General features: G+C 41.5%; 2 protein-coding genes across 3 annotated transcripts in view; one reads left to right on the forward strand and one right to left on the reverse strand.

Moving 5' to 3' along the window:
* KIF15 (kinesin family member 15) overlaps window positions 1–2,579 on the reverse strand; it is a 50,990-nt gene extending 48,411 nt beyond the window's left edge. The window contains exon 1 of the mRNA XM_081106003.1: window positions 2,507–2,579. Within this exon, the coding sequence (XP_080962129.1) occupies window positions 2,507–2,538 (32 nt within the window). The 5' untranslated portion in view covers window positions 2,539–2,579. The remainder of the gene's footprint in view (window positions 1–2,506) is intronic.
* A 5,253-nt stretch (window positions 2,580–7,832) lies between these two features.
* KIAA1143 lies at window positions 7,833–15,364 on the forward strand. Of its 2 annotated transcripts, XM_081106004.1 has the most exons (4): window positions 7,859–8,011; window positions 10,615–10,759; window positions 11,455–11,614; window positions 13,536–15,364. In XM_081106004.1, the coding sequence occupies exons 1-4, from the start codon at window positions 7,904–7,906 to the stop codon at window positions 13,636–13,638; spliced, it is 516 nt and encodes a 171-aa protein (XP_080962130.1). In that variant the 5' UTR covers window positions 7,859–7,903; the 3' UTR covers window positions 13,639–15,364. The 2 variants fall into 2 exon arrangements, with proteins under 2 accessions (XP_080962131.1, XP_080962130.1); XM_081106005.1 differs by lacking the exon at window positions 13,536–15,364 and having other exon boundaries at window positions 7,833–8,011; window positions 11,455–12,901.
* Window positions 15,365–16,217: the final 853 nt, after the last annotated feature.

The following is a 16,217-nucleotide window of genomic DNA, read 5'->3' on the forward strand; positions in this document are numbered from 1 at the left end:
ATCCTGTATAACTGCCAAGGTGGTCTTAATGCTTTCTGGACCTCCAGCTTATATTCCAACATTAAATCTCTAGTAATATTTTAAGGCTTGCCAACATTTAGAAATTCAGGATCATCGCTTCAATATTCAAATATTTGTAGCAATTTTATTTATAATTACTGAAAACTGGAAGCAACCAAGACATCCTTTAGTGGGGAAATGGATAAACAAACGGTAGTACATCCATACAATAAAATACTTCTCAGAAAAAAAACCTACAGGAATATACTATTGATGCATGTAACAACATAGATGAAACCTAAATGCATTCTATTAAGAAGAAAAAGCCAACTCCAGAAGGTTGCATATTGTATGATTCCATTTATATGACAATCTACAAAGCCAAAGCTATAGGAATGGCAAAAATATTAGTACCTGGATGTGAGAAGGGAGAGTGGCTGACTACAGAAGGGACAAGGAATGAGAACTGTTCTCCTCAGTACTGGGTGTAAATATATGACTGTCTGCATTCGTCAAAACACTGTCAACTAACTGTACACAACAAAGAGTGAATTTGAAAGTATGCAAACCCAATGAACAAGCAAAACACATCAACCAGATAGATGTCTCTCCCCCCAGTCTCCCTTCCTCTCTGAAGTCAATAAAAATATATTTTCAAAAAATACAAGAATCTATACATAACCTTTATACTCAGTAAATTTTTCACAGAGATACAGGCTAACAATTCTGAAGCTGCTTTCCATGTGTACTGGGGTTGATCAAATCAATAAATGGATGAAAGAAGGTGGGAGCCAGGTTTCTCACTGTCAGCAAGGGCAGTTACAGATAAACAAGAGAGAACAGAATGAGTCCTGTGGATTCACTGGATTCTAGAATGACCCCATGTGAATTCTAAACCCTGGATTAGTGTCAGAGACATCAGTATGAACTACTGTTTAGCTTAATATAGATGCAAATTGGTAGGTAAAGAAACACCTATAGATATGTCTATATATACATGACTTAGTATATATATTACCTAGTTCTGTCTGAGAAGACCTAGAGGCAATGATATTCCAGTAGCAACAAACACACCTAGTGCCAGATCTTAGTTCCTAAATACCACTCTCCAGGAAAAGGAATCAGGGCACGTTGGCGAAATGGCTGATCCTAGGCCTAGGACAGGAAAAATACAAGATGAGCCAAGAGCCTCTTGTAGCACCAGAAAGTAGGCAAGTGCTAAAAAACCCAAAAGGATGTGACATCTCAATGAGACATAGAAACCAACCTCAAATAGCTCCAATGGCCAAGCTAGAATATGAGCAAAAAGATAAATAAAATGTAGTGCTGAATTATAACTCAAACTATAAATATGCATACGTCCATACCATATATATAAATAAATGGGGGAGAAAAGACGAATCTTCCTTACATAATCGCAAATACAGTAAGTCCTCACCTAATGTTGTCAAAAGATTTGATGACTTTAAGTCAGTGGTCGGCAAACTCATTAGTCAACAGAGCCAAAATGTCAACAGTATGACGACTGAAATTTCTTTTGAGAGCCAAATCTTTTAAACTTAAACTATATAGGTAGGTACATTGTTATTAACTTGATTAGGGTACTCCTAAGCTGGCCTTTGCTAAAAACGTCCTCAATCTGATTGAGGTACATTCGCTGAGGTCAACCCCTTCCAACTCTCCCATCCACACTCGTCTTGTATACTTGTTTTGTCTATCTCCTTTCGTTCATCCTCTCTATATGTCCAGCCCCCACTTCTTCTAACGCCACTTCTTCAAAATAGACTCGCCCAAGTCGAAAACCGACTTCTGCGCATGGGCCATGAAGTTTCAATCGCACTGTACGTGCGGGCCTGCATGTGGTATTTTGTGGAAGAGCCACACTCAAAGGGCCAAAGAGCCGCATGTGGTGGTTTGCCGACCACTGCTTTAAGAGAAACTGACATATAACAAAACCAATTTTACCCTAAGCTAATCAATATAAACAAGAGTTCAGTTCCTACAGTATCTTATCAAAGTTATAACTAAATGTTATTTCAGAACCTGCTATAATCTAAGTACTAGATACTCTCCCTTCCAGGAGGTAGAGTTTAATCCCCTCTACCTTGATTATCCAGGTGGGGCAATCTAATTACAGGAGTCCTTAAAATTAGAGACCTTCTCATCTTTAGTTAGAGGGTGATGTGACTAAGGAAGAGACGGAGTTGCATGTTGTTGGTTTTGAAGATAGAAAAAGGGAGCTGTAAGCCAAGTAATGTGAGTGGCCTGTAAAGTGAAGAATATGGATTCTCCCCTGGAGCTTCCAGAAAGGAACACAGCCCTGCGGCCACCTTTATTTTAGCTCAGTGAAGCTGTGCTAGACTTCTGACATACAGAGCTGTGAGATAATACATTTGTGTTGTTTCACCACTAAGTGAGTGGTAATTTGTTACATCAGCCATAGGAATGAACAGAAGCACTTGTTATTGTACCCTTGTATCCTTATACACGATAGTGAGCAACTTACTATGCAAAGATGGTGCCATTATACCCGCTCATGCAAGATTCCACAATGCCTTTGGCCACAGTTGAGAACACAGACTCCTACAAATGTAAGCACCAAATATGTTAACATTTCATAAAAATAAAAACATTTTTCTTAAGCTGCATTCTAAAATATAACAACAGCCCTAACCGGTTTGGCTCAGTGGATAGAGCGTCGGCCTGCGGACTCAAGGGTCCCAGGTTCGATTCCAGTCAAGGGCATGTACCTTGGTTGCGGGCACATCCCCAGTGGGGAGTGTGCAGGAGGCAGCTGATCGATGTTTCTCTCTCATCGATGTTTCTAACTCTCTATCCCTCTCCTTTCCTCTCTGTAAAAAATCAATAAAATATATTTAAATAAATAAATAAATAAATAAATAAATAAAATATAACAACAAAGGCTGCGTGCTTAGTCCTGGCTGGTGCGGCTCAGTTGGTTGGAGTATCATCCTGTACACTGGTCAGGGCACATACCTAGGCTGCAGGTTCAATCTTGGGTCAGATGCATCCAGGAGGCAAACCGATCGACGTTTCTTTTTCCCATCAATGTTCTCCCCCTCGCGCCCCTTCCCCCCATCCCTCTCTCTAAATCAATTTAAAAATGCATATGTTGAAACCCTAATTCCCAATATGATGGAGATGGGCCTTTGAGAGGTAATTAGGTCTCTCTCTCCCCTGCCCCTCCATCTCTCCACCAGTGAGGACAGTGGGAAGGCAGGTATCTACAAGCCAGGAAGTGAGTCCTCACCAGACACTGGATCTCTTGGCCTTGACATCTTGGACTCCCCAACCTCCAGCAACTGTTAAAAATCAACACTTTTTGTCTAGGCCACCTAGTCTATATTTCTGTTAAAGCTTCCAGGGCTGGCTAAGACCTCTCCTTAAATTAGGCAGATCAACAGTACTTATCAATCACCCAAGAGGCTCTGAAAAGTACACCTTCACTGGATGGAGAGAAACAGTGAAGCAGGCTTGCCATTCTGACACAAAGTCTAATGAAGGAAGAAAAAGTATTTAATAAAATTAAATTTAAAATATTTATGGACTGTCTGAGCTTCCTTATCTGAGATCTATCAAACTAAATAGACCAGAAACAAAATCCTCACAAATAACAGAATCTTATATTTTCCAAAAGGAAAGTTACATTTCCAAAATGATCATTACCTGAGTGGTGTCCATGCTGGCAACATGATCAAAAGTGAAGGTCTTGGGCTCCGGGTTGGAGTGCAGCCGGAGAGTCGTAGAGGAGAGCACACTTAAGCATAGGTTTTGCTCTCCATCAGCTGATCCAGAACCCTCTGTAGGTGGACGAATTCGCACAAAAACTTTGATGGCATCACCTTCATTACTAAAGACAAAACATGTAGCAGCTGAGTTTACTGAAGAAAATGGATCGGGTGCATCCAGGCTCACATGGATCTGAGGCTCACATGGCCTCTACTGCTTCTATACTGAGAGGTTCCCCAACCAAGCCCAAGATTTACCCCGTTTACATTGACCTCTTTTATGAGTCCCACATGACCCACTCCCTTTACTGATTTGCTTCAGGACAGTCATCTTCACAAGCCTTTACTTGAAATCAACTCAGAGGGAGTTGATTCCAAGGAGCTCCAAGCATTGCTTGTCTCTAGTTTCCCTCTTAGAAGCTATAACAAAATGGGAGATATTGATCCCAATGTTTAGCCTGGAAGGTGAGAGGGCAGTGGGTGGGGAGATGTGATTTCTTCCAGATTTCCAGGTAGCCAAGGACCCAGTCTAATTCTCAAACAAGTACCCTTTGTTTCAAGTACCCTTTACTATGCTACATTATTATTTTAAGAAAACTACCTTCTCAATCTCATTAACAAGATTTTTTCTTACCTTGGCTGGTTAGACTGACAATTTGTCATACTGCGTAATTCAGCTAGAAAAAAAGATAAGAAGTAATTAAAGGTATTTAAAAGTGCAATATATGATTACAAATACATCTCCTAGGGCAAAGGAAACTAAGGAGAAAATAAACAGATGAGACTACATCAAAATAAAAAGCTTCTGCACAGCAAAAGAAATCATCAACAAAATGAAAAGAGAGCCCACTGTATGGGAGAACATATTGGCAATGATACATCTGATAAAGAGTTAATATCCAAAATATAATTTAAAATAGTTTTTTTGCGATGTTAATGTTTATTGCATGTAACATTATTATATTTAAAATCATTTTTCTTGAAATAAAAAACTGAAGAAAAAAATATATATAAGGAATTCATACAACTTAACAAAAGGAAGACAAACAATTCAATTAAAAACTGGGCAGAGGACCTAAATCGACACTTTTCCAAAGCCGACATACAGATGGCCAAGAGACATATGAAAAAATGCTCAGTCACTGATCACCAGAGAGATGCAAATTAAAACGACATTGAGGTATCACCTCACACCTGTCAGAATGGTTACGATCAACAAATCAACAAATGACAAATGCTGGAAAGGATGTGGAGAAAAGGGAACCCTAGTACACTGCTGGTGGGGATGCAGACTGGTGTAGCCATTATAGAAAACAGTATGGAGTTTTCTCAAAAAAATAAATATGGAACTGCCGTTTGACCTAGTGATCCCACTTCTAGGAATATATCCTAAGAAACCTGAAACACCAATCAGAAAGAATGTACGCACCCCTCTGTTCATAGCAGCACTATTTACAATAGCTAAGATCTGGAAACAGCCCAAGTGCCCATCAGTACATGAGTGGATAAAAAAGCTATAGTACACTTACTCCATGGAATACTATGCAGCAGTAAAAAAGAAGGCTCTGTTACCCTTTGAGACAGCATGGAGGGACCTGCAGAGTATCGTGCTAAGTGAAATAAGGCAGCCAGAGAAAGACAAGTATCACATGATCTCACTCATATTGGAACCTAATGAACAACATAAACTGTTGAACAAAATAGATCTAGAGATATAGAAGCATGTCAAATCTCAGAGGGATGGTGGGCAAGGATGAGGGGTTGGGAGAGGTGGGAAAAGATCAACCAAAGAACTTGTCTGCATATATGCATAAGTCAAGGACACAGACAATAGGGTGGTGGAGACCTGGGGCAGGAGGCAGGGGTGTCAATGGGGAAAAAAGGGGGACATATGTAACACTTTCAACATAAAGGTGTGGAGTGAAGACATGGCTCTGCCACTAATATTTCCATCTCAAACAAATGACTTGCCTCTCCGTTTGTTTTCCCACCTTTTCTTTCCTTATCACAGCCACTGGCCGACTTTTCCTTTAGGACGAGATTAGTTAGGCACTAGGGGATGTCCTTATGGGCAATCAAGCATTGCATTTCTTTTTGAGGTGTCACAGAAAAAAATCCTCCATAGGTACAAAAGCCAAAGCTGCAGAGAGCAATGCATAGGCTCTCTCGCCCCTATGTTCCCACTTCATGCTCCAGGTCTCTGGACTGCTGGGAATGTAAGAGGTGCTTAGATGGGATGTCAACAACCTCAACTTTGCTAACAAACTTAAAGGAGGGGGAGAATTCCCCAGGGACATCACCAGCATCACAAAGGGGCACTGTGAATACCCTGCTCCCATCACTTCTAAAAAGTGATGTATGTAGACAGGGCAGAGTCCTTTAATAGACATACTTATACCACTTTGCACTAATATATCACAGGCATCAATTCTCTTGCTTGAGTCCAGATGTACTGAACAAATACTGTGGCTGTGAAGAAAGCATAATAAAACATTTTGGTCCAATAATGTACCAATTTGTGTGCTAATATCCCCTGAATACGAAAAATAGTGGAGGAGCCCTGACGATGTGGCTCAGTGGTTAAGCATGAACTATGAACCAGGAGGTCATGGTTCCATTCCTGGTCAGGGCACAGGCTGGGGTTGCGGCTCCATCCCAGGTTGGGGGCGTGCAGGAGGCAGCCGATCAATGATTCTCTCCATCACTGATATTTCTGTCTGTTGCTCCTTCTCCCTTCCTCTCTAAAATCAATAAAAAATGTTTTAAAAACAATGGAGGAAAAGAGAGCATAAGGAGGTTTTCAGGTAGTGTTATAACTGACCTAAAAGGTTAATGAAACAACACACACATCAGAAGAGAATTACTATGGACAGCTAGCTTTGTTGTTGGAAGGTGCAAACACCAAGAGTTCACTATTTCTTCAATCATCATAGGCTTCTCATTAAACTTCAAAAACCAACACTTAAAGAGGATTAGGCAATGCAAGCGGTGGAGCATGTCATGCACATGAACAGTAAAGGACCAAGAAATTCGCGAAAATTAAAGGGTTTATCAAAGCCCTGACCAGTCTGGCTCAGTGGATAGAGCGTCAGCCTGTGGACTGAAGGGTCCCAGGTTCGATTCCGCTCAAGGGCATGTACCTTGGTTGCGGGCACATCCCCAGTGGGGGGTGTGCAGGAGTCAGCTGATCGATGTTTCTAACTCTCTATCCCTCTCCCTTCCTCTCTGTAAAAAAAAATCAATAAAATATTTTTTAAACGGGGGGGGGATATCAAAAGTAAAAATGACAGCGCTCCTCTCCAGGAAAAAGGGAGAAATTGGGGGGCGGGGGGGGTCCCCCTGAGGGGATAGTAGGGACTGTGGGAATAGACTGCTGAGTTGTGCTTTAATTGTCCCTTTTCTAAGAGTCTACAGCGGGCCCTGCGAAGAGAAAGACGTGCTGGAGGCACCTGCAACCTGGAGAAGTCCTCCCTGCAGGAAGGGGAGAGATGTGGAAACGTGCAGAAGGTGCTGGCAGCAGGACCGACCCTCGGGCCGGCTCCCGAGCGAGGCAGCCCGGGTGGGCCGCAGGAAGGGCCCAGGGGCGAAACGCGAGGAGTGAGAATGGCAGACGCGCCGCGCTCGCAGGGGGCCCCGTCCGTCCCAGGCTCACGGCTCAGCCCAGGGCCCAGAACCGTCCCGGCTCGCGGCGTGCACCGCGTCGTCCCATGCATAGGCGGAAGGAGAAAAAGCTGTTCCTCAGCGTCTCTGAGGGACAAAGACTCCCCAGCCGTTCGGTGAGCTCCCGTTTTCACACGCTGCGGGGCCCCCAGGAGCGGCGTCCTTTCTCTGCTGAATTTGGGGGCGGGGACGGGGCGGCGGAGCCGGGTTCCGTACTTACTTTTGGAGCCGGGCGCCATGGCGCCCTCTCCTCTGAAAGCCGAGAACAATGCGGGGATCCCCTCAGCTCCGGGCGCGCTGCGAACCGGGATTCCGCTCGTTCAAGATGTCCGCGGGTTTGAATTTGGCGCCCAGGGAAGACGTTGACGTCAGCACCTAGGCGGCCATGTTGCCGGCCTCACGCGGGAGGCGGGGCCTTGTGACGTCACAAGTAGGCGCCGTCGCCTTGCGAACTCCCCAGAGGGTCCCGAGAGCCGCTGTTTCCCTGAGCGGCCATGAGCAAGCGGAACCAGGTGTCTTACGTGCGGCCCGCCGAGCCGGCCTTCCTGGCCCGCTTCAAGGAACGGGTCGGCTACCGGGAAGGGCCCACCGTAGAGACCAAGGTGAGCCCGGGCCAGTCGCGGCGCGGAAGCGCGGCCCGCCCGCCACTTCCGGCTTTTGCCTAGTCTTGGAGTCCAGGTCCCGGCCGGCCACTCCGCGCCCCCGCGCCCGGCCCTCCGTGTGAGTGGGCCTCGGACCCCGCGCTGGTCAAACGACGGCAGCCCCCTCTGCCCGGGACCCTCCTTGTCGTTTTCAGAGCGCCTGTTCCGTTCTCGAAAATGACTTGACGCAGGTAAAGCGCCTCGTCCTGGGTCGATGGTTAAGAAAGATCCCTTTCCTGTCTCACTCGCTTATTCCAAAACGCAGAGTTAGCACGGTGCATGGTAGTGTCGTCCTCTTTTCCAGATGAACTGAGGCCCCTCGGTCAAAAGGCCTGATGTCTTGGGCCTGGGGTCTGGAACATCTTTGTAAAAGGCGAAAGATTTCTGCGGTCTGAAGAGAAACCAGAGCATGGAACATCTTTGGCATATTCCTATGCTTCGTTGTTGTAAAAAAAAAAAAAGCAAAAACAACATCTGGATAGTTTAGGATCTGAATAGCTTAGGGGTGGGATCAGTGGGAATCAACTTCTGAGCCCTCCCCGGCTTCAACCCTATCTCGTTCCCACCAAAACCGGCCCTGCCTGACGGGAAGAGACCATTGTGCTTAGGGGGTATGCGGAGAAATAACTTGGCACTTTGTGTCTAGCACTGGCACTAAGACCACCCCTCAAGTCACTAAGAGCTTAGTAAAAGACGATTCATGTGAAATTATTCAACCCAGTGAGCATGCGCTAAACCCAGGCATTATGCCGGTCCCTGAAAGGACAGAGATGGGACCTCCAGATGCCGTATTCTTTAACTCCTTCCGCCCGCCTCATCTCTGCTTTCAGAGGTCCCTGCCTCTGTGAAGCTTTCTGAAGTTCCCACAGATACTCCTCCTCCGTTCTTCACTGTGTCCATTTCATCTGTAATAACTCATATCATTTTGCGTTTAAATTACTTGATCTCCTGCGTAGTTTCACTATCAAATCAAACTCTCTTAAGTTATTATCTCAATCGCTCTGTTTTTTTCCTACCACCTAGCACAGTGCCTCGCATAACATAGTGGGTGACAAGTTACATTGGTTAAATGACTATACTTGTCATCAGGCAACGTTTCTTGGAGGAGGTGATATTTAGATTAAATCTTGAGTATGAATAGGTCAGGTAGGGATGGAAGGTACAGCATGGGCAAAAGTGTAGAGACGGTGAGATTTAGAATGTATGCAGAGGTGATTGAGGTGAGGCCATATGGACTATTCAGTGTGCAACAAGGACCCATTTTTATCAGGAAGTGACTGATCCCTAGGACCAAAAATAGTGATGACAGCAAAGAGGATGAGGTTTGGACTCGGATTCAGCAATGCAAAAAATGAGACCTAATTTTATTGTTTGCTTCAGATCATCACTAGGACCGCCCACAGATATTCCTCCTGTTCTTCACTGTCCATTTCATCTATAATAGCTCGTATCATTTTGCACCGTGATTTTAAGTTAACATCTTTATGATTACAGTTTGGAATGATATCTTAGAACTCTGGAGGGAAAAGCTTTCCAATTAATACCAGTGATTTGGGCTTGTTGATATAATCAGCAGACTTTTCCTTAGAGATACCCCATGTTCCTGTGTTTGCGAAACCAAATTCATTCTTTATTCGTTTGGCAATATAATCATCATTCTAGTGATCTGTTAACAGAAAAAGAAAAGAGTTCATTATATAATTGAGTTCTAAATCATCTTATTTGACTTCTTGAGAGTTAATTCAGGAGTGACTTTGAACAGTCCTTTAGGGTTGCTGCCACTGTTCCTTCGACGATTTCTCATGTTTTCCAGCCAGTTGCATAAACAAATTCAGAATTAATGATTCTCAATCTAATGAATACCAGGAATGATTTCATTTCACTTTCCCATTTTCTTGGCTAAAAGTACTTACCTACTTGTTTGTAGTCATTTTTTGGAAACTTTCAGAGAAAAATAGATAAAACTAATGAAGAATTAGTGAATGGATATCATTAAAGAGAATGCACTTGTCAAGTAATCTCATAATTTAAAAAGAAAAGCACACAATATTTCCTATACTTCCATAATTTGACACACTTAGAAAACAGCTGAAAGGAGACATCCTAAACAAGCTGCTGGGAGGAGGGAGGAGCAAAGCTGGGAGAAAGTGTGCCTTTCACTTGCTGCTCTCTGTGCTTGGAAGTGTTTGCTTACTTTTTGTCTCACTTGGAGAGGAAATGGATGTGAAAGTGTTGATGAAGAGCAGGAGAAGTGGTTTAGCACTGCCCTGAGGAGGCTGGGAACTCTGCAGTGTGTGAAGCAGAGGCCCCTGACTCTGGAAACTGCAAGCTGGGGTCCTGCTGACATGGCATCTAATCCCATTGGATAGTCACCCCCAGGTAGCTGGCAGCCAGACCTCTTCCCTACCTGAGAGGTTAGGTTCTTGAATTGAAAATTTATTGCCGAACACATTTAGTCAATAAAGTTATCCTCTCTCTTTAGTAGTTAGAGTTTCTTGTAGAGACAGTGGTTGTATTTGGTTTAGGGTCAGGGACCTACAAGTCATGTGTGTGTTTTCCCCTAGAGAATCCAGCCTCAGCTCCCAGATGAAGATGGTGATCACAGTGACAAAGAAGATGAACAGCCTCAAGTGGTGGTTTTAAAAAAGGGAGACCTGTCAGCTGAAGATGTCATGAAAATTAAAGCAGAAATAAAGGCTGCCAAAGCAGGTAAGTCTGAAAGGATTCTGGTTTTTCTAACAATTTAAGGAGCCTGGAGTACAAAGTTATTTTATATAATAGTATGGTATGTTTGAAAGAGATAGTCCTACTTTCAAACTTTAGCTTTAACACTTAAGGATATGTAACCTTGAAGACATTATTTTACTTCTCATCCTCACTTATCTCATCAGTGAAATGGGATAATAACTGCCTATATTATTGGGTTGTTATGAGGATTAAGTATAAATTTAAATAAAAACCTTCTGCTTTTTAAAAATAGGTGGGGAAAAACAAAACAAAAAAATAGGTGGTTAGGTTCACAAACTAGTCAACAGAAATCTATTTAATTAGTGCCTGAAGTGTGGTATGCTATGTAGTAAATTTTTCATTATAAATAACTGTTTATTACATGCTTTAGGAGAAAATGATGGAGTTCCAAACAGTCACTTTTCAAAATAGTTAAAAATACAGCCTGATTGTAATCAATTAAAGACTGGCAAGATTATAACCCGTAGACTACTTCAGGGAGTGTTTACTAAGGGACTGCAGGTCTTATCCCATACAGCCGAGAGGCAGTAGAGATGGCCAGGCTAACTGATTATAGGATTTCCTTAAATAAAGTACAGGATTTTCTTGCCATTTAACTCTCCAATAAAGACAATATAATAAGAGGAAAAGAAAGTTAAACTTTGTTTTTACTGCAGATGAAGAACCAGCTTCAGCTAATGGAAGAATCATGTATCGAAAACCAGTGAAGCGTTCCCCGGATGAAAAATATTCAGGTTTAACAGCGAGCTCAAAAAAGAAAAAGACAAGTGAAGATGAAATAAATCAGCAGGACTCAGTTAAAAAGAACACACAAAAGCAAGTAAAAAACAGTAGCCTCCTTTCTTTTGACAGTGAAGATGAAAATTAATGAGTATAAACATTTTGGACTTAGTTTTTAAAGCAGATGGGATTTTTAAAAATAATCTTTTTTTCCTATTATAAATACAAGTGCATTTTTGAAAATTTAGAAAACACCAAAAAAAATTTTAGTAAGATAAAAACTATGTCCATCCATTAATACCCCTTTTGACTTGAAATGCAAACTCTGTAGATGTTAACTAGTATTATTAACACTTTGTTAATTCCCTTGTGGGGTGTGTATATATGTAAATTATATTTTTTAACAAAAATTATGTTGTGATTGTATTGTGTCTGTTCTCTAGTTTCTCAGTTGACATTATATTGTATTTTCTAGGTCAGTAATAACCAGAGGATTTTGTAATTAAACAAATCCCCTACTGCATCTTCGTCTAGCAAAACCCCAGTTTGGGTGGGGGAGATCATAATGTGTATAGTCAAGAATACTTCTCAGTTCCTGCTAAGGGTAGCCCTGTGACAGTTCTGGCAAGTTATGAAATATAAGTGGGACTTATACAAGGAAGGATCTAATACAAATGATCTTGATACAAATTAGGATCTGATGTATAACATGGTGGTGACTCTGGTTGCTAAAACTAAAAGACACAAATGGAAGTCTGCTTAATAAAGCTAGTAGGTTTTTTGATATGGCAAGCATTAACCTTTGTCCAGTTTTATTGAGAAATAATTGACATATTACTATAAAGTTTGAGGCATACCACATGTTTTGATTTATATCTATTGTGAAAAGTATTTGAATATTCTTGAAGCTTACTTTCAAATTGCTTTCTGGAGAGGTTTTTACCATTTTATTCATTTAATATCTCCAGGAGCCCACTTGCCTCATCCATAACAGTGCACCTGCATGGGCTAGAACCAGCCTTTTCATCTTTGTCAATTTGATGTATTGAAAATGGTGTTTAATAGTTAAATTAAATTGACATTTTCTTTGATTTACAAGGGAAGCTAAATTTTTTTTCATATTTAACAAACCATTTTGTATTTCTTTGTCCAATTAACTTTTTATTCATTTCCCATTAGTACAGTCATGTTTTTCTTACTAATTTCTAAGTTATATAATCTATCTTTTCTGTTGTTATTCTTTGTTTCTTATCCTCTGTATTAGATAAAGAATCACTTGTATTCTCTTGTTCTTTGTGTTTATTTTTTACATTTTAAAATTTGTTCCCTCTGGAAGTTATTTTGGTATACTTTTTTTCTTGAATACTTAAATTGTCCTAGAACTACATCTGTTTCTCTCTTACTTGAAAGAACATCTGAACAAGAGATTTCTCTCATTTTGGGGGGTAGGGAAAGGAGAGAAGCACAGTAAAGTGAGAGCCTTTCAAGATCATGCCTAATAGCCTAACAATTTTCCTCGTTACTGCAAGTCAGCCAAAACTGGAGACTTGCCAAGATCCCATCCTTCACCAGGTACAACCATCATGAATTATGAATTTCAGCACATCCATATCATGAATTTGGTGCCACATCTATCTTTTTCCCATTTTAAGATCTAGTTTAAAGAAGATTCAAAAGTGATTTGTGTGAGTGGGTTAGGGAGCCCAATTGTCTCTAAATTGTACAACCTAGGCCTGAAGCCATTCTGTAATACTGTCTTTAATGTAGACTCACTTGCTATAAAGCCAAGTATTTTTCTAATCCATATCATTGCTATATCAACATCACACTGTTTTAATTATTGTAAATTTTAATGTCTTAGTATAGAGGTTGGAATCTTGAGAGCAAGGACTTTACTCATCACTATTATCCTCGGTACCCAGAACAATACCTAGCATATTAAGAGGATTACAAATATAGTTAGAATGAATGAGAGTGTTTCCTTAATGTGTTTTTGTTTTGTTTTTTTATACACCAGTGGTTCAAAAAATGTGGATCCTGGACTGTTGGCATCAACACACCTTGGGAACTTAAAAATGCAAATTCTCAGGCCTTGCCTAGTGAATCTGAAACTTGAGTAGGACCCAGAATTATCTGTAACAAGCCTGCCAGGTGGTTCTGATGCTCAGTCAAATTTGAGAAATACTGAGAAAGCCTATTACATTAGAACTACAATAAGTGAAATTAAAAATTTAAACAAATAGTATGAGAGACTGTTTAAAAGGCCATAAATCTTGAAATTTATCCTATTGATGAAGTCTTTACCATAGGTGTTATTTCTAACATAGTGTTAAGAGTTAACAGCTAGGAAGCACATCTTGTGATGAAAGGCCAAGATACAGTGGCCTGTGAGATCTGAGCACCCTTAAGAAAATTGCTTCACCTTCTGTAAACTGCTAAGAACAGTGGGTTCTGTTAACTGAAGGATCTGTTTTGCTGAGAAAAAGGTGAGTTTGGGCCTAATCTTCCTTGTGACCTGGCCCCATTGCTCCTTATGAATGGGTCTTATGACTAGGGCTAGACAAGTAGGTCAATAATGTGATTCCAGAGTGGAGACAGAGATAGAAGAGAAGCCTAGAATTGTGCCCAAAAGAAAGATGGTGCCCTAGCTGGTTTGGCTTAGTGGATAGTGTCAGCCTGTGGACTGAAAGGTCCCAGGTTCGATTCTGGCCAAGGGCACATGCCCGGGTTGTGGGCTCGATTCCCAGTAGGGGGCGTGCAGGAGGCAGCCGATCAATGACTCTCATTGATGTTTCTATCTCTCTTTCTCCCTTCCTCTCTGAAATCAATAAATATATATTTTTTTAAAAAGTAAGATGGTGCTCAAAGAATAATGGGCACATGTTAAAAGGGCATAAGTGGAGAAGGGATAGGTCTTTCTGGTAGGACATTAATTACCAATGGCCAGATCTGGAACTATCTAAAGAGAAAATAAATGATAGTAGATTGCAGCTCAGAATAAAGATTCTTATGGCTATAAATAAACTATTGAATAAGTGAGGGAGGAGAAGGAATGATGGAATTAGAGAATCACCATTTGGCCAATTGCACAGTAGTAAGTTACAGTGGGCTGGGTGGCAGCCTCCAGAGAGATAGGTCCTGCTCCCTGGAACCTGTGGATGTTATCTCCCATGTGACTGAGTCTCTCAAGATAGAAAGATTATCTAAAAGCCGTGGGGTAGAGGGAGATTAGATAAAGCAATGTGAAGACAGAGGCAGAGATTGGAATGAAGTAGCTACAAGCCAAAGAATACCAGCAATCAGGAAGCTGGAAGAAGGGACAAAGTATTTCTCCTCAATATACTTATTAATTACAAAAGGAAACAGTAGAAGAAACCAGAGAGCTCCCGCCTTATCTGAATGATCAAAGGTGCCATTACCAGTAACAAGTATTGGCATCATGACCTGATATGATGCACTGAGAAGGGCACATCACTTCCAAAGGCCAAGATCTTTCCAGGGCCTTCAAGGATGGGGTTCATCAAGGGCAACCCATGTTCAGTACTGAAGTGTTCAAAATCCTTGGATGTGGCAATGGCACAGGAATGTCAAGAATGTTCATGAGAAAAAATACACTATAAGATAAACTACAAAACTAATACTGAAGCCGAAACCGGTTTGGCTCAGTGGATAGAGCGTTGGCCTGCGGACTGAAGGGTCCCGGGTTTGATTCCGGTCAAGGGCATGTACCTGGGTTGCGGGCACATCCCCAGTAGATGTGCAGGAGGCAGCTGATCGATGTTTCTCTCTCATCGATGTTTCTATCTCTCTCCCTTCCTCTCTGTAAAAAATCAATAAAATATATTTAAAAAACAAAAAAAACTAATACTGAACTTTGCTTGTTTTTAATAGCCACATTTACAAACTTTTGGAACATCTATAACTAAAAACCAATTAATGGCAGTTTCTTATTATATTCAGCCCATTTCATTCTCAAGACAACCCAGGCAAGTACCCTCATTATTCTCTGAGTAGACGGGTGGGGAAAACTGGGCTCAGGGAGGATAAGGTCATAGAAGCAGAAAGTGGCAGGGAAGGCATCAAACAAGGCTGACTGGCAGTCAATTTTCTTAACTTTTAGGACACTGCCTCTTGCTCAACATACAAAATATTCATTCCAGCTCCTAAGAATTTAGGGGCAAATGGAGTTTTCACACAAGTCTTTCCACACTGGTTATATCCAAGTTTTATTCTCCAGCATGAAGCTTCTGATGTCGAACAAGTGCTGAACTGTGCCTAAAGGATTTCCCACATTCAATACATTCATAGGCCTTTCTCCGGTATGAATTCTGTAGTGTTCACTAAGGTGTGCTTACTTGTGGAAAGGTTTTTCCTTCCTTTTCCCCCAGGACGTGAAAATGGAATCTTCTCTAATCCCGAGGATTAAAAACAAGAGTTGTGCCCATTCCATTTTAGAAAGTGTTTATAAAATACTTTAAGACACCTTTCACCCTTGTTTTACCATTTCAAGAAAACTCTCCTAATCCTCTCTAATCTCCACTCAGGACTCCAAAAATAGGACTGTATAAATATTATGCTAAATACCTATATAATCAAGAATTTCCTAAAGTTTCTGATGGGCAAAGATTGATTAAAATACATTAATCTGCCCTAGTTGGTTTGGCTCAGTGGATAGAGCGCCAGCCTTCGGACTGGGTCC

The sequence above is a fragment of the Myotis nattereri genome (genome assembly GCF_964212035.1).
Source record: "Myotis nattereri genome assembly, chromosome: 14".
In the NCBI taxonomy this organism is placed as follows: Eukaryota; Metazoa; Chordata; class Mammalia; order Chiroptera; family Vespertilionidae; genus Myotis; species Myotis nattereri.

What these genes read in the sequence shown, in the direction of transcription:
- KIAA1143 (XM_081106004.1), top strand. Translation starts at nt 7,904, where the DNA reads ATGAGCAAGCGGAACCAGGTGTCTTACGTGCGGCCCGCCGAGCCGGCC. An exon ending in AATAAAGGCTGCCAAAGCAG is followed by an intron (nt 10,760 to 11,454) that starts GTAAGTCTGAAA and finishes TTTTTACTGCAG; the next exon opens with ATGAAGAACCAGCTTCAGCT. An exon ending in GTTAAAAAGAACACACAAAA is followed by an intron (nt 11,615 to 13,535) that starts GCAAGTAAAAAA and finishes TTTATACACCAG; the next exon opens with TGGTTCAAAAAATGTGGATC.